The sequence below is a fragment of the Rhododendron vialii genome, chromosome 10a (genome assembly GCF_030253575.1).
Source record: "Rhododendron vialii isolate Sample 1 chromosome 10a, ASM3025357v1".
Taxonomy (NCBI): Eukaryota; Viridiplantae; Streptophyta; class Magnoliopsida; order Ericales; family Ericaceae; genus Rhododendron; species Rhododendron vialii.
In genome coordinates, this window is record NC_080566.1 from 31,389,490 (window position 1) to 31,407,766 (window position 18,277).

The 18,277-nt window shown below is 39.3% G+C and overlaps 2 protein-coding genes across 2 annotated transcripts; one reads left to right on the forward strand and one right to left on the reverse strand.

Moving 5' to 3' along the window:
- Window positions 1-6,750: 6,750 nt before the first annotated feature.
- LOC131303116 (transcription termination factor MTERF5, chloroplastic-like) lies at window positions 6,751-7,920 on the forward strand. The gene has a single exon (XM_058329910.1). The coding sequence runs from the start codon at window positions 6,751-6,753 to the stop codon at window positions 7,918-7,920; it is 1,170 nt and encodes a 389-aa protein (XP_058185893.1).
- Window positions 7,921-13,163: 5,243 nt separating this feature from the next.
- LOC131303936 (berberine bridge enzyme-like 4) lies at window positions 13,164-15,141 on the reverse strand. The gene has a single exon (XM_058330999.1). The coding sequence runs from the start codon at window positions 14,853-14,855 to the stop codon at window positions 13,323-13,325; it is 1,533 nt and encodes a 510-aa protein (XP_058186982.1). The 5' UTR covers window positions 14,856-15,141; the 3' UTR covers window positions 13,164-13,322.
- Window positions 15,142-18,277: the final 3,136 nt, after the last annotated feature.

The window sequence follows — 18,277 nt, forward strand, 5'->3', positions numbered from 1 at the left end:
GAGCTTGAAGTGAATGAAGCTGATTCTTTAGATATTTCATTTCAACATCATTTTGGTAAAAAGCTGCTGAAAATGCTTGGTTGACGTATGCTATCTGGAGAAGTTCCTGGTGAACATTTTGAATTTTTTGCTGCAAATCTCTGATAAGAAGTTTCAAAGATGATAACTTCTTATGTACAACATTCTCCAAATTTTGCTGAGAGTTAGCAATTCTCTGAAGAATTTGATTTTGAGCCAAAGAATTTGCTGACTACCAATTTATTGATGCTTCTGCTGCTGACACTCCTTTAGTGCTGCCATCAGGAAGAATGATAGTAGGGTCTGGAATTTTATGTCGGTGGGTCGTCCTTTCTTTAGAATTATGGAACTCCAAAGGAGGAAAATCTGCTTCAGTCCAAAGAGGGGTTGAGGTGAACATAAAACACCCAATTGGTTGACTCGAAGAACCATCATCAGATGAAGGTTGAGGAGGAGGTGGAGATTTACAAGGAGTGGAAGGTGAAGGTGATGGAGGACATATGTGACATGAATTTTCAAGTCTTCGTCATCTTCTAGAAGACTGTCTTCTAGACACTCAGCACAGTCACAGGCATCAAATTAACAATGAGCTATTTCTGGATTTTTAAAATAGAAGACTGGAAGGCCACTGGGTTGGAAATATTTAATTAGAGGGCCAGGTCTAGAACCATCTACAAACATATCAATTCTTGAAGGAAAAATGACAGGATGGGGTGGAGGATGAGGCATAGATTTCTTTTGGGAATGAAAACTCCACTGTGCCATCAGGTTTTGGGATGAAAGTTGGAGTTGAGGATTGAACTGATATAGGCTTTTGTTGGTTTTTCTCATAAGCTGTGACCCAAGACTCTGGAAGAAGCTTGAGAAGATCAGAACGGGAAATTTGACGTGGAACATGGACACAGGAAGCTTGATGAGGTGCGTTGATAGTTAGGAAAAGGGTTTCATCTGTGGAGGAAGGTAATGACATGTCAAAGGCATGGTTTTGACGGCGATAGGCCATTTGATAGTGAAGAGTTGCTGCATATGTGGTTGAAATTTGGGAGACACCACCAATTTGAACTTGCACTTTCAAGGCTGATAGTAAATGAGGATCTGCTAGTAGCATGTTGAAATTGGGGTAAAAGGTAAAGATCACAGTTCCAGCATTTAACGTGGTTTGGACAGTAACAATACATGCGTGCTGGTACTATATAAATCTGGTGTCTACCAGAGTAAGTCTGGAAGTAACAGGTAAATCTTTTCTACCATGAAAAGTGACAGCTAGTCTGATTGCTCCAAAGTGAAGATGAGTAAATTCTTGTTGTTGCCAAAGGCGAGGCAAATCAACCAGGATTTCCAGGGGTAAAAGTTGTGTAGCTTCTGTAGCTGCTATAAAACATTGATCAAACTTGGAGGATTGGACATACTCTTTTACGGAGGTTGGACGCTTTGTGGAAAAGAGTTGGGTGATAGTCTTTTTTACAGAAGTTTGTGGTCTGACAAAGACATTATATGGGTTTAAGAAAGGAAGATCAGTAAGGGGAACCTCACTATTATCAAGTAGATATTCAAACTCATACAAGTATTGAAGATTAAAGGAAGAAGTTGAGGAATTTCTATTGATGGATGATCGTGAAGGAACTAAAGAGGAGGTAGCAGAGGAATAGATGGAAAATAAATGATTCATTTTTTATGGATAAAAGTCTGGGTTCTTCGTTTCCTCATACAACAAATCTTTTCCTTTTAAATGTAAAATCTTTTAATCAATTTTGATTAATAAAATTCTGTATACTAGGGTAGATAAACCGAGACACACTGCTCAAAAGCCAAAGTCTCAAGGTACTTTTAACCCACTGATACAAAATTTTGTAATCAAAATAGTTAATGAAGTTTCTGATGTGGAGGATCCTTAAAAGGCAACCACAGAGTATACGTTTCAATTTTTCTTTTAGAAAAGATTTGAAATAATTTTGGAAAAGAAGTTCCCAGAAGGGGTTTAAGCTAGAATGAACAACATTGGCTCTAATACCAAATTAAACAGACATGAAATGGGTACAAACACAAAGTATGTTAGGATCGTAAGAGAGAGAATAATAAAGAAGACAAGGGAGAGACGTATTATAAGAAACACATAGACTTACTTGCACTGACTTAGTTTCTTACAACGGGAAAGTCCTCCTTTTATAGGCGTAAGGAGGGAGTACAGACACTAGAGCTTACATCATTGATTACTATATACAACAGTATATACATATAATTGGTTCACACCTATTAAAGTCTACAACATGCCAAACTTATTACGTACAACCATAATTGGTTAGTACTATTACTAGTCAATCCTACTTTTCCCTATGGGAGAGCCATGGAAGCTATGGAACCAAAACAGGAATTAGACTTGTTTTATATCATGCTTGGAAAGGCTTTCTTTAATACATATGGTCACTCAGATTTGGGCGGTAAAAGTTTGTTTAGTAGTGGAAACTTCTTGCACTATGGTATTACGTGTTGTAGCGGGTTTTGCTGTAACCCGATAGCGTGGTTCAAGAACTCTAAGCTTTTAGAATGGACCATGTTGAACCATTTGGGAAGGAGAGACCTATGAAGGATGACTGATCCATATAGTTGCTGAAGAAGATATCTATTGCAGATGCCGAAAGTCTACAACGATAAATGTTGGTTTAATTCAGGTAAAATTTTTAAGTGAATACAAGAACTTGTTACCTGTCCTCGCATGTCTTTTTTTTTTTTCTTTTCTGAAATGCACATAGATTTTGTTGACTTTGATCATTGGGATAGAAACTTGTGTGATTCGTGTTATTTTTAATTTTGTTTTTAGTGTTTAGAGTTTGGTGCTTGTATTGATACCTGATTCTTTTACTGTCCTTGAAAATTGATTATCATTTTACTTGTGGTGGCTATAGTTCCCCTTCTCCATGTGATAGCGTGGACTGAATTGTAACAAGGATAATCTTGGTTTTCAATTTCACCTTGTGATTCTGTGTATTATATTTCGATTATGATGCTTGAAGATTTTGCTCAACTTTTATGGGAGATTGCGAATTAAGGTTTATTTTTTGAAGGCTCATTATAAAACCATTCTAACACTTAGCCGTCTATTGGAGCTCTTTATATATGATGCTTATCTTACCATTACCTTGCAGTTTCTTTGTCGCTATTCTGAATTCTTGACTTGCTGTTTGTTTAGTACCTTAATCTTAGCACATTTTACTATTATGAACAAGGAGCTTCTGTGAAAGGTAATTAGTTAAATGGGTGGGTTTTGCCGAGCTTCAATTGGGGTAGCTGAATTTTTCTTGACTCTAAATCTTTTATTTTAGGTTTGCAAAACATGATACATATCAACTTGGTCCGTAACAGCAGTTACATGTCTACTCAAACTAGCTTTTTCTGCCGCATTACTGCAAATGGGCTCTCCTAACATTATGCCTGTTACTCTCCCCCAAAATGGAAGCAAATACCATTTGTTTCAAAACACCCACACTCTTATCAACAGAATAGTTGCTCTTAAAACAAACAATGTAACTTTGCTTTTCATTGAGCTTTTTGAAGATCAAATTCTGGTGTTCAACGCTTTTCAGCTTCAAAATTGACAACTGTAACCTTGTAAATCTCTGGCAGAAGTTCACCAACATTATTCATTGTTCTCTTCATCTCTTGAGTGGTACTAATACCTTTCAACACTACAGAAAATGATGGGTAGTTGAGATCTCTAGGTGCACCAGCATGGCCTGTGCAAGCGTTTGGTGCATCTACAAAAGCTTGCATTTGCTTTTCTGTGTGATTGAGACTGCACAAAAACTTGGTCTAATCAGATGTATCTGCATCATAAACTAACCCAGGATTAGAAGCCATTGGCGAATTAATTTGGCCAGCCCCAATGCTCGGTGGAGCTGCTTGTCCCATGTCCTCGTATCTAGCTAATGGGGCATCCTCATTGTCAATTGTTGTAGCAGTAGCCATGAGCGTTGATCGGATTGCTGAAAGGGACCAACCATGGTGAGCAGAACAAAGCAGTGCATCAACACTGGCAATATGGGGACACGCCATTGATGTTCTAGAAACTATGTTGAATTTCATTCTCCTTTTGTCGTTTGGAGATCCAGTGGGAGACACATTATGAGGCCAGGCTGCAAGAATGTTGGAACCGAGGGCAACGATATCAGGTTTCAGGATCTCTTGAGCATTTGGATTGGGCCCCCTCGTTGTGAAAGAAGTAATGAAAAGGAAGCCCTGGGTCAAACCGCGTTCGTAGTGCTTAATCCCCTCAAGAAAGAATCTTGCACTAATGAGTTTTTTTGTTGCATTTGCTGGAATTATACAACTTTTTTATTTCTCGTTTATCCAAATAAAATTACAATAACTGGAGTATTCAAATGGAAGTGTACACTGGCAAACAAGATCTGTGAGACAGGCTACAAATAGACTATTCAACAGCCTTTTGATCAAGAATGAAAAGATAATTGATAATTTTTTGAAAAATCGTATTACAATCAAATTAGTTGTATTTGTGTTCAACTGTGAGTAATTTTGATATTTCCCACACAAGATCTAAGGGGTACATACGCAAAGAGTGTAGAAATTAAATGTGTAATTCCACGTGAACATCAAATTTTCATGTTTAATTTGGTATTCCAAATCGCTCCAACGTTTTTCACTAGCGATATTGAAGATGAATAAGAGCATCTCCAATTACCTAAGCAATTGGAGTTTTTAGCTTTAATAGGCCAGCAGACTCGCTTCAAGGTCGGCGGAATGGCGTGGTGCTGCAGTACCTAGCTGCTCCGAGCGAGGTACTTTAGCTTGGCTTGGGTTGATTGCAGTCCTTCTCCCTCTCTCCTTCCCTGGTTTTGATCTTCGCACAACCTTCGGTTGCCTTTCTCGCATTTTGTATAGGTGTTCCCAATACAGAAAGTCTACTGGCACAGCAAATCTGTACACAGATTTCGATGTGTAGCCCACTAAGGGTTCCACACAAGTGATTCGAGCCGTTTATTATTTTTAAAACATTTTTTCAAGGCTCCCAGCGAAAAATCAGCTCAATCCGATATCTATAAGTACTTGATCTAATCGTCTAACTTTTCATTCTCTTAAAACTTGAATGAAAAGTTAGATGATTAAATCAAAAACTTATAGGTATCAGATTGAGCTAATTTTTCGCTGAGGCCCTTGGAAAAATGTTTTAAACATAATAAACGGCTCGGATAACTTGTGTGAGACCCGTAGTGAGCCCCACATAGAAATCTGTGTACAATCTGTGTACAGATTTGCTGTGCCAGTAGACTTGTTCTTCCCAATAAGCAATACCTCCTTCTTCTTTTTTATCGGCAAGTAACACCTTCTTTATGGATGGGAAAACAGAAATGCTACTAGTACAGCAGCCCCGCATAGATCCCTTTTGCGCCCGTCTCGGGTCCCGTAAAGATGATCGGAGCCTCTCATTTTGTGCAAAATACTTCGTTTAGGGTCCCTGTAAAAAATCACCTCAATCCGATATCGGGAAGGGTGTTTACAAATCATCCAACTTTGCTTCAAAATTTAGGCTCCCTAAACGAAGTATTTTGAACAAAATGAGCGGCTCCGATCATCTTTGAAGAACCCGAGACGAACGCAAAAGGGGTCTGTACGGGGCTGCTGTACAGCGGCTGTTGAACCAGTAGCATCGTTCATGGGAAAACGCACCGAAAACAAGTCGAAAAAGATGTTTGTGGTTACTTTAAACATTAATGATACAACCACCTCACAAGTCCATTAGTTTTTTAAAAAGGATTATTTCAACATCTGTAAAAAGGTGTAGGATAATTAATAAAAAATATATTGATATTCGAGAAAAATGTATTGATAATTTTTATGAAAGTGTATTAATATTGATGAAATATGCATTGATATTCGAATTTATTTAGAATTATGTGTATATTGGGCGGATGTTAGCAAAACTGTTTTTTAAAAAGTTACTATTGAATAACGTAGATAATCCAAGCGTGGCCTAAAGTGGATCCCATTACGGTGTGCAGTGGCCTTTAGTACCGTGACTCTAGACTTTTTGTACTTCAAAGAGTGCTGCTACCCACACAAACAATTTAAAACAGATCATGCACAGATTTTTGTGTGGGGCCAACTACGGATCCCACATAAGCAGTCCGAATCATTCATTAAATATAAAACATTTTTCCAAAGGCTGCCACAAAAAATTAGATAAATCTGATATCTATAGGTGCTCAATTCAATCATATACCTATTATGAAAAAGTTGAATCAAGCACTTATATGTATCGAATTGAGTTGATTTATCTCGAAGGGCCTTGAAAAATTATTTTACATTTAATGAACGGCTCGGATCATTAGGAGAGCTGCTAATGGTACATCAATGGGTGTACAGCAGCCCCGTACAGATGGGTTTTGCGCCCGTTTCGGGTCCCGCAAAGATGACTGGAGCCGTTCATTTTGTTCAAAACATATTGTTTACGGTCCATGTAAAAATTCATCTTAATCCGATATCGGAAAATGCGTTTACGAATCATCCAATTTTGCGCAAAACCCATCTGTACGGGGGTGCTGTACACCCATTGCTGTATCTCAATTTTTACTGGATCATTAGTATGAGACCTGTAGTGGGTCCACACAAAAATCTGTACACGATGTGTTATTAAAATATCTGTGAACAGACTAACCACAACCGATCTCTGTTCCTCCCATCTGTGGGCAAACATAGGAGTAAACATAGCCAAGAAAAATGCAAACCCCCATCCCATACTTTTCTCTCTCACCTTTCCCTTCTCTCTCTAAGAAACCCAACAACAAAAACAAACCCTTCCTCTGTTCCTTCTCTTCTGTTTCCGCTCACTCTCCCAGCATCCCAACTCCAACCTCAAACCCCTCCCTCTCCAATTTCCTCATCAAAACCTTGGCAATCTCCGAACCACAAGCCGTTTCCATCTCCAACCGCTTCTCATCGAGAAAATCTCTAGAAAAGCCACACTCCGTGGTTCAATTTCTCAAGCAACTAGGCTTCTCCGACGCCCACATTCGATCCTCCGTTCAGTCCAGGCCCGAAATCCTCTTCTCCGACGTGGACAAGACTTTGAAGCCCAAGCTGCAGTTTTTTCTGGACCTGGGTCTCACTGGTCCTGATCTGGGTAACTTCATTTCAATTCATTCTCATGTTTTGCTTGATAGTTTGGAGAGAACATTGATACCCTGCGTTGACATTATCAAGAACACCCTCGTAAACGACAAAAACAATCAGGATTTGATTCGGGTTCTGCAGAAGACCTATCGGGGTTGGGTCTTTTCAAAACCAGTGTCGAGATTGAAATGTAACATTGCCTTCTTGGAGAGCTGCGGCATTGTTGGGCCTCAGCTCTCAGATCTTTTGAAGAGGCACCCTCGGCTTTTCTTCATTTCAGAGACGGCTCTTAAGGACCTTGTTTTGCGTGTTTTAGATATGGGGTTTTCTGCTGATTCGAGGATGCTGGTTCATGCTGTGGACACAGTTAGTAGCATAAGTGGTGAGACTTTTAGCAGGAAGATTGAAATGCTTAGGAGTTTTGGGTTTTCGGAGGAGGAATGTATGGATATGTTTAGGAGAGCTCCGAGGTTACTTACGATTTCAGAAGATAAGTTGAAGTTTAAGATTGATTTCTTCTTGAATGATTTCAAGTTGAACAGGTGTGCGTTAGTTAGTTGGCCTACTTGTTTGACGTACAGCATCGAGAAGAGAATAATCCCTCGTTATAGAGTTTTACAGGTTATCATGTCCAAGGGACTGTTACAGAAGGAACCTAGTTTTAAACATGTATTGATTTTGTCAGAAGAGAAGTTTCTAGGAAAATTTATATCAAGGTTTCCAGATGATGCAGTGGATCTTTTGGAGATTTACAAGGGCAACCTTTTGGATTCTTGACTCTTCAAAGGAATAAGAATTGGGAACCCTTCGTTCCTTGCTTTTTTGGCGGTCTAACCCTGATCAGTTATGCTGCAATGTTTTACTTCGGGTAATCTTTGTGGCCAGAAACCTCCCTATGGGAGGCAGCCCTGGAACCAAACATATGACCACTAGTTTGTTTACGAGTGACAACTTCTCGTGCTATGGTATTATTTGCCGGAGAGGGGTTTTCTGTAACATGATAGCATTGTTTAAAAACTATAAGCTTCTTGGATGGACCATGTTGAACCATTCGGGAAGGAGACCTACGAAGGATGACTGGTTCAGATACTTAATTGCTGTAGAAGATCTCTATTACGGATGAAGAAAATCAACAACAATAAATGCTGGTTTTATTAAGGTAAAATCAATCGTATACAATAACTTGTTACCTGTCCTGGCATGTTGGTTTTCTTTAATAAACATGGATTTTGTTGGATTTGATCATTGGATTAAAAACTTTTGTGATTTGTGTAATTTTTATCTTTGGTTTTGGAGTACAGAGTTTGGTACTTGTGGTACTTGTATTGATACCTGATTCTTTCAGTGTCCATGAAAATCTTCATTTTTACTTGTGCTTGGCTATAGTGCCCTTTTCCGTGTGATTGTACGGAATGGATGGTAACAAAGAGAACCTTGATTTACAATTTCGCCTTTTGATTCTGTGTATTATACTTCAATCTTAAAGCTTGTGCTCAAATATTGTGGGGGATTGCAAGTTAAGGTTTATTTTTTGAAGGCGCGCACTATAAAAAACCATTCTCACACTCAGCTGTCTGTTGGAGCTCTTTATATATGACGTTTGTATTACCAGTAATTTTTACTTGCAGTTTCTTTGTCCGTTTTTAGAATTCTTGGCTTGCGGTTTGTTTATTACCTTACCTTAGCACATTTTGATTTCTCACTACAATTTTATTTTGAGGATCTGTAGTTATATCCATATGTTCGAAGTAATTGAGAATATTAACGACTGAGATTCCTCCTCCCAAACTGGAGGAGGAATCTATGTATGATGCATTAAATGGTGGATTGGCAGAATAATATGTAGCGTTGGAGGAAAGAGGGCTTATCATGTCATTTTGGCACACTTGCGTAGAGAAAGCGCTTGTGCACACGTACTTGTTTTCCTTGGAGAGTCCACAATGCTCCGTGCTAGCCTGCTAGGAAATAATTGCACAGGTAGGTGCTTAGTTGCAATATCCTTAGTTGGGCAGGGGAATCCCCACCAGAACCAAGTCAGAACCGCCTAGGAACGTCGCTCTCATCGAGAAAGAAGGCACTCTCAAGTAGGATAGAACCTCTCAAGCATATGAATCCTAAAAGAAATAAGAGCAGAGCTATGAAACAAGATATGAAGTAACGATACTAGGAAAACATTTAGTTCAGACAAGATACTTGGAAAATATTTACTCAAAGTTTGCTCAAATGTTTAGAATAAGCATTAGATTTACCTATATTTGGAAACAAGCATTTGCAATTGACTCCAATTCTTAGTTTCAAAGATTGCCTAAACAATGATCTTCTGTGATTGGTAATTAGTTAATTGGGTGGGTTTTGCCGAGCTTGGGCTCTATGTTAGACTAACATAGTTCAACTGTTTTTTTTTTTCCAAATTATTTCCAAATGCTCCAAGGCGCTCCCAAACAAGGAGCTTCTATGATCCTCTGGTCCCCCGGCCCCCCTCGTTCAACTAAGTGTAGGTGCATGGGTAAAGGAAATTAAAAAAAATTCGGACGTAGTTCTATTAGCACTCCATCTTCTATCCTCTACGAGGATGGAGTAAAAGTACCGAAGCTCGGAGAAAAAAGAAGAGCTGATGGAAAATAGATAAAATATGGGAATTGATTTTTACACTCTCATTTTATCCAAATGCACTCCCTTTTTTTTTGTATTGTAGTGATGTGAAATTACATGATTGCCCTTTTCATTTGGGAAGGGAAAAATGTATGAATGATAATTTTGTAATTTTACATGAATGAAGACAAAAAATAGAGCACATTTGAACAAAAAGGGAGTTTGAAAATAGATTTTCTAAAGTAGTAGCATCTTTTATTTGGTGCTAAGGAAGAGGAAAAATTGCTTCACAAACCCTTTATATCTTTTCTTCCTTTTTCATACATTGAAGAGGTAAACTCAACATAGAAGTATGGAACTATGATTTTGCTAACAGCCAATGCCTTCCTACAAAGTATGAGGAAATTCCTATTTCTTTTTCTTTTTGTTCCTTAAACAGAGTAGAGGTTTTATACCAAAAAATAATCCGCTAACTAATATTAATACTGGCTTATAAAAGAATGACCTGTCTCGTAAAATAAAAAATAAATACTTAAAAAATAAGAACTTAGCGGAACGGGGCTTAAGTACTTATTTTCCTCAGAGGAACGCGGCCTAAATCTTTCATTCAGTACTTTAAACTTCTGCCCTTCCTGAGGAACATGATACATATCAGCTAGTTCCACAACAATTGCTACATGTTTACTCAAACCCTAGCTTGTTTGCCACATTACTGCAAATGGGCTCCGAACATTATGCCTGTCACTCTCCAACAAAATGGACCCGAATACCATTTGTTTCAAAAACACCAACACTGTTGTCAACAGAATAGTTTGCTCTTAAAATTGACAATGCAACTTTGCTTCTCATCAAGCTTTTTGAGATCACTCTCCGCGGTTCAATGCTCCTAGTAAGCTTTTCGGCTTCAAAATTGACGACTCTAACCTTGTAAGTTAAGTAGATTGTACTATTGCTGTTGTTTTCGGTTTCAATACAATACAGAGAAAGAAGAAATAGGAAAAAAATCACTTTGATCCGTTGCAGTTTGGCCTATGTGCTATTTCACCCCTCACACGATTGTTAGCACTTAACCTCCTTACGGTATTTTTGTACAAGTAGTCAGAGATCAACGAAAGCAGCACAATCCAGTGTCAAGCATACATATGAATGATACATTTTTTTTTATAATCAGGTGTCCAGGCCAGTTTACGCGCCCCTCGATTAATTCTGAACGATCATAAATCCATCATAAGGTTTCGAACCTGAAACCTTAGGAGTGAACAAATCTCTAAATTTCCATGCCTTGACAACTAGGCCAACCCCTTGTGTTATATATGCATAATACTTGAACTCATTCAATAACTTTTATTGATTCGAGCCACTCAATGTGGATTTTGTTAATTTGGTGAAGGCCATAATAGAAGATGGCGTGCTAAATATGTTTGATGTCTCGTTGACAAATCCCATGAAATCAAACTCCGTTTTTTTTGTCTACCAATAAAAAAGATCATCAAATATGAATTACAAAGTACAAATCACGGGTCATTACATCAATTGTGTGATAGTCCATGGTATAACTATGTCCAACAACTCAACCAACACAAGAAAATAAACCCATCATAAAGAAGAAAGAAAGAAAGAAAGAAGGAAGTCCTCTAAGAGGAGAAATTATTAATTTTTTGCCTTCAGCAAGATTCGGCCCCCTTGACCATCAAACAAGACAGACATGGACGAAGATGTGATGCAAGGCATAATGATCTTGGCACAAAATTTAGGGAAGTGGACGAATATAAGAACCCTTCAGATGAAGCCCCATTGAAGTCTATCATAAGCTTTCTCAAGATCAATTTTCAAAAGCATGTAAACCCCTTTCCGTTTTCTTGTTTGAAAATGATGAGCACCTCTTGCACAAAGTAAACACATTAGACCAGGGCAAGATGAGTATACGAAGTTAAAATTTACATACAAGAGTACTTTACTCTATCATAGAATAATATTCACTTGCTAATTGCATAAAGATGATGAATGAACTGTGCTTATAAATTTAAGAGATTTGTTGTAGTCATGAAAAAGTTAGGAAACATCAGAAAATAGTAAAAGCAGTAACAAGGATACATAAGGAATCCAATGGTAATGTAGTAAGATGGGTATTCATTTTTCTACAAAACCAATGGTTAGAGAAATCGTCAAGCAGAGGCACAACAAGGCAATCCAAACTAAATTTTTTTTAGTCGATCGGAGTGTCTTTGCTCTAACGTGGTCTGGTCTCCATGGCCAAATTAAACTGGCGTTTTGAGCAGGAGAGTGATTCCTTGTGGGCAAGAGTTTTGCGTGGAAGGCATTCCTCCGGTTATGGTCAGTGGTACTAGAAAAATTATTCGGAATGGATGCAATACTTCCCTTTGGAATGATAATTGGTTGGGGCGTGGCCCGTTGAAGTCCTTCATCCATGGGCCTCTCACTCCTCAGGATCTTCTCCTCCAGGTAAAAGACCTTCGGTTAAATGCTAAGGATTTTTGATAAACTCTCCTTGGTTATCCCTTGGTTTAGCTCGAACTGCTACTGATTTTGTGACTTGGGTCAAAGTGAACTGTAATTCTAAAGGATATCACTCTTCGGGATGTCATTGGAATATGTCTTTCCGTCGGGTTGTTGGTGCATTTGGGTTAATAGAAATCGGCGTTACTCCAACACTATCAATACTTCACTTTGCTACTCGACAGAGATTGTATATATCTGCCGTGGAATGGCGATTTCTGTGCCAAAAAATCCAGCCCAGGAGGGTGCTCACGGGTCGTTTGATTGGTTGGATCCATCATTCTCTAAGTTCTTTTAAAACTTAAATTAAATGCGGATGGGGCTAGCGATCGATTGGGCATTGCCATGGCTGCCGGCCTCATTCGCAGCGGTAAAGGACAGTGGGTTAGAGGTTTTCAGAGGAAGATTGGGTTCGAGTCTGGCCTTGGTGCTGAACTTTGGGCATTAAGGGATGATTTTATAAAAGAGATGCATGTCAGTAACGTAGTGTTTTTTTTCTCTCGGCAAAATAAAGATTTTATTAATCATTGAAACTACAACGATCAAACAGAGCCAAAGAATGATGGCTTCACAATGAGGGAAAACTGGAACTCCAACGAAGTTAGAGTCACACTCCTCGGCATTCATTAGCCTGTAAGGACCTGGGGGAATAGGGAGGGGAACCAACCAAGAATTGTGGAAATGGATTCTAGCGCTGCTGTGAAGCTTTTGAATGCTACCGAAACTTGTGATCATCCTTTTAGTGGCTCTTATATGTGATTGCAGGACTTCATGAACCAATGTTGTGCGTGGGATATCCGATTTTTTGGTTGTGAACTTCGATTCAGTTTTTGTTCTTTTGGTTTTAGTTTTGTGATTTTTTTGCAGTGTTAAAGCCGGGGTTCACCCATGCCTTCTGCTCTTATAACCCAAATTGTTGCCTCTTATAGGAGTAATAATGTACCCAACAGAAACAAGTACGTACCGACATAGAACATTTAGTCACTTGGCTGATAAGATTCCATTAACCAACACCACAACATGATAAACAAAAGGTTTAAGACAAACTTATTACAAGTTCAATGATTCCTCTAAGCAGAAAGAGGTGGAATGCTTTGTTCATTCCTAAAGAAATTACCCGGATCAAACTTCGTCTTCACCTTTCTCAACCTCTCGAAATTCCCCTTGAAATACTTAGCCCCAAAAACATTTGGATCCTCACCGTTTCCATTCTTTCCAACATCAAGGTCTCTGTAGTTCAGAAACGCCTCTCGTGGTGACTGCGATGCATATGGTGCCATAAAGTCATAGACCTTTTGCAGTGGCTCTAACGTGTCGTTAGAAAAATACCAGTACTGGATTTTGAACTTGTACCCGGCCCTATGAGGGAATGGTGTCTCCGACTCCGGAATCTGACTCATTTTCCCTCCATATGGATTCCATTCCATTACCAATCCCGGTGTGTTGTCTGCCTTCTTCCATAATTCTTCCAATGCTGGTTTCGCAATTGATGTTTTCACGTAGTCCGATTTCACCTTAAAGGGAGAAGGACCAAAAGTTGAAGTGGTCTTTCTGTCAAGTAAGAAGTCAGTCTGTTTTGGGTCCATGTCTTGCCAGAGAAGGGTAGTTTCAACCCAACTCGTTTCAATGCAGTCCTTTTGCTTCAAACCCAATTCAGGAAATCGCTGATTCATCATTGGGAGAAGTGTGTCGGTTTTCCCTAGGTACAAAGCAACGAATCTAACCATAAATTTATGAAAATGCTGTAACTTAAGTCTTATGAAAATGTCTTCGGGTAGTTTATTCGCAACCTCTTGCCATATATGAACTAGATCTACTGCTCCTTCCTCAAGGGCTCTATCGACCTTAAAGAATGTGACGACTTCAGGAATTGAAACCAATTTGAGGTTCCAAGAGAGAATGACACCAAAACTCGCTCCACCGCCTCTAATGGCCCAGAAAACATCTTCTCCCATGGATTTTCTATCGAGGATTTTTCCATTAACATTGACTATTTTGGCATCGATTATGTTATCAACGGTTAATCCGTACTTTCTCAACAAGTTTCCGTACCCAGCGCCAATGAAATGCCCACCTGTGGCTACAGAAGAGCACACGCCGCCTGGAAAGGCGTGCAACTTACTTTTTTGGGAAATGCTGTAATAGAGTTCGCCAAGTGTTGCACCCGCTTGTACCCATGCAGTTTCGGCTTGTATGTTGATATCAATGGATCGGAGGCTAAACATGTCAAGGATAACAAATGGTTCGTTTGACACATAAGAAAGGCCTTCATAATCGTGGCCCCCGCTTCGGATTCTAAGGAGTAGGCTGTGATATTTGGCACATATCACGGTTGCTTGGACATGGGTTTCATGTGTGGCAGTAATAATGGCATTTGGGATTCGGTTTGTGGTTCTGTTAAATCTTGAATTTCGGAAATAGGCAAATAAAGTAGGCATGAATAGTGGGCTTTCGGCGGTGAATATTGCTTCCGAGATTGGTTTCGGAGACATATTGGCCTGGTTTTTGAGGCATTGGATGAAGGCGTCTTTGGAGGGTTCTGAATTTGCCAATGTAATCAACAACAAAAGGGTTGAAAGGATTGCAATGCTTGAAGGCTTCATGCTTTGGTTCTTGTTTCTTATCAGAATTCACAAGGTTGTGAGGTTTTGTGAATTTTCATGGCCTATTTGTAGGGGGGAATGAAGGATGCTAATTTTGATTGTGCAGTTATTTTGGGAAACAATTCCAAGATTCAGCTGTACAATCCAACCGTTCTTCCAAATTGTTAGGAAAAACTTCAAATTCTTGCCTGATCAATTCAACTGTACAACTTGACCATTTTCCCTTACACCCCTTCTATATTTAAGACCAGATTGACTTCATTGACCCTCTTTTATAGTTATATATTTTGATAACTCAAGTGTCCGGGTTAACTTACACGTACCTTGTCTAATCCTTCTAAGGTACCTTCTTTGTTAGATACACCTGTATGATACATCTTGATCATGATTCACTCATGCATGTCTTGGTCGAAATATACATGTATGGTACATAGGACGTTGCATGTGCGCATAATATGCATACGAATGGAAACAATCCAAGGGCCGGGCTTTTAATTCCATTGTGCACAATGCGCGCTCATGCATGTTTCTATGTTTGGTTTGGAGAAAACACATGAGGGTCCAAGGTACATGCATGAACTTTAAAGATGCAAGTTGAATAATTTTCTAACTACAAGATAAGTGAGTATCTTGATTTACCCATGAATGATCTTGATCACCTATTTCTTTCTTATCAGTAAACTTCTAACGCTAAGCCATATTCTATAATATGGAATTAGCCCCAAGAAGTTGGACTAGTGGTTAAAGCCCTCGACTTAGGGGGTTTGCTTCTTCATAAGATTTCACGTTTAAAAACCTTCGTAAGTGCTATCAATTCTTTTGCGGTCAATTCATACATAGCATTGCTCCAACAATAATTGGGACCACCGCAAGTAAATAGTGTGATTGCTCTCCCAGTATTAATCGATGTGAGAACAAGTTGGCCTAGACAACTGAGTTATCAAATAACACTATGCTATCTATCTTCCCCCAGCCCAAAAAATAATGCAAAATACACTCTTCATTTTCCTTATCCACTAGTATGTACACAATTTTTTTTTTTTAATCTTCCATGAAAGATTTTTCCATCATTTCTTGGGGATGGATTTCAGAGGGCGATCGATACAATATTGTGGTTTGGGGTTTGTAAACCCAACGACCAAGATCTAATTTGGTCTCCATGGCCAAATTAAACTGGCTTTTTGAGCAGGAGAGGGATTCCTTGTGGGCGAGAGTTTCGCGTGGAAGGCATTCCAATCCCTCCGGCTATCATCATAATCCTTCCCCTCTTTGGAGAAGTATGCTTAAGGGGCATTCTCTTCTGGTCAGTGGTACTAGAAAAATTATTCGGAACGGGTGCAATGCTTCCTTTTGGAATGATAATTGGTTGGGTCGTGGCCTTTTGAAGTCCTTAATCCCCGGGCCTCTTACTCCTCAGGATCTTCTCCTCCAGGTAAAAGGCCTTCGGTTAAATGCTAGTTAGGATTTTTGAGTAACTCTCCTTGGCTATCCCTTGGTTTAGCTCGAACTGCTACTGATTTTGTGACTTGGGTCAAAGTGAACTGTAATTCTAGAGGATCTCACTCTTCGGGCTGTCCTTGGAACATGTCTTTCCGTCGGGTTGTTGGTGCATTTGTGTCAATAGAAATCGGTGTTACTCCAACACTATCAATAATTCCCTCTCGCCTTTGCTACTTGGCAGAGATTGTGTATATCGTGCCGTGGAATGGGGATTTCTGTGCCAAAAAATCCAGCCCAGGAGGGTGCCCATGGTTCGTTTGATTGGGTGGATCCCTCATTCTCTAAGTTCTTTCAAAATTTAAATTAAATGTGGATGGGGCTAGCAATCGATTGGGCATTGCCACGGCTGCCGGCCTCATTCGCAGCGGTAACGGACAGTGGGTTAGAGGTTTTCAGAGGAAGATTGGGTACGAGTCTGGCCTGGGTGCTGAATTTTGGGCATTAAGGGATCGTTTTATAAAAGAGATGCATGTCAGTAACGTAGTGTGTTTGTTTTTTTTCTCGGCAAAATAAATTTTTTATTAATCATTAAAAATACAACGATCAAACGGAGCCAAATAGTGATGGCTTCACAATAAGAAAAAACTGGAACACCAACAAAGTTAGAGTCACGGTCCTTAGCATTCATTAGCTTGTAAGCATGTACATCAGAGGAGGTAGAAAAGTTTTTTCTCTAATTTGGAGAGGAAAAACAAAAACAGGCCTACACCAGATGAGGTAAAATGAGAGGTAAAATACATTTGTGAAAATTCCTCTCCACTTTTACCGATCAACTGTTGCAAAGGTATACAATAAACAAGTATTGTTTATCTCTCATCCTCTCTCTTCCGTTTCACTTCCTCCAAACCCCACCACTACTCCCTACCGCAAAACGCGATTCCGAGCAACAACTTCTCTATCCATCGCACCTCGCCGTGGCCCATGGTGCCGTACACCTCGTCGTGAATGTACACGGCGCACTTCTTCTTTAGCTCCTCGATCGGGTTTGAGGAGGGGGAGATCGTCCTTGGCGAAGGAGCCGTCGTCAATGGGGTTAGGTTGGTGGGATTTGGGTCTAGCCTAGATTGGGGGTTTGTGGAGTTCAATCGCCATTGTAGTTGCGATTCTCGTTGATCGAGTTAGAGAGAAGAAGGTATATATTTGGTTTGGTGGTGGGTCGAGGATCTAGTTGTTGAGGATTGACGGTGGTGGTGGTGGCAGTGATTGAGGAGAGAGGGGGGATGCCGGGATGGGGTTTGGGATGGGTTCCAAACTCAGAAAAGCTATGTGCACAGCAGCTGTGCACAAGCTGCTGTGCATGTAGCACAACTCTTCCAAACTTCCAAATAAGTATTTTATTTTGGGAAAATTTCAAAAAAATCCCTGAACTTTCTGACAATTCGCAAAAAAACACCTAAACTTTCACTATTAACAAAAAAACACCTAAACTTAGCATTCCGTTAACAATTAGACCCCTGCCGTCCAATTCCGTTAGTTTGTAACGGATGGAGCTAACGGAAGGCGTTAACTTTTTTTTTTTTACTTTTTACATTTAAAAATTACTTTTAACTCTTTCTTTTTTTTATCGGTAAATAAATATGCAATAAAGTTCTTTTTTTCTTATTAATTATCGAAAATTACTTTAACCCTATTTTTTATTTTCAAATTTTACCTTTCCCCCCTCTCTCTCTCCCCCTTTTTTTCTTATTAGAATCGACTCCACACCACCAATTAACTCCACAACCAACCACCTAAGCCTTAGCCACAATTTCAGAAATTCAAAAGTTACAAATAGGGAAAGTAATAAAAAAAAGAAAAGGTTACAAAGAGGAGGTTAAAAAATAGGGAAAGTAATAAAAAAAAGAAAAGGTTACAAAGATGAGGTTAAAAGAACTTTTGAATTTCTGAAATTGTGGCTAAGGCTTAGGCGGTTGGTTGTGGGG

Excerpts from the sequence above, each read along its gene's own strand:
- LOC131303936 (XM_058330999.1), bottom strand. The coding sequence starts at position 14,855 with ATGAAGCCTTCAAGCATTGCAATCCTTTCAACCCTTTTGTTGTTGATT.
- LOC131303116 (XM_058329910.1), top strand. The coding sequence starts at position 6,751 with ATGCAAACCCCCATCCCATACTTTTCTCTCTCACCTTTCCCTTCTCTC.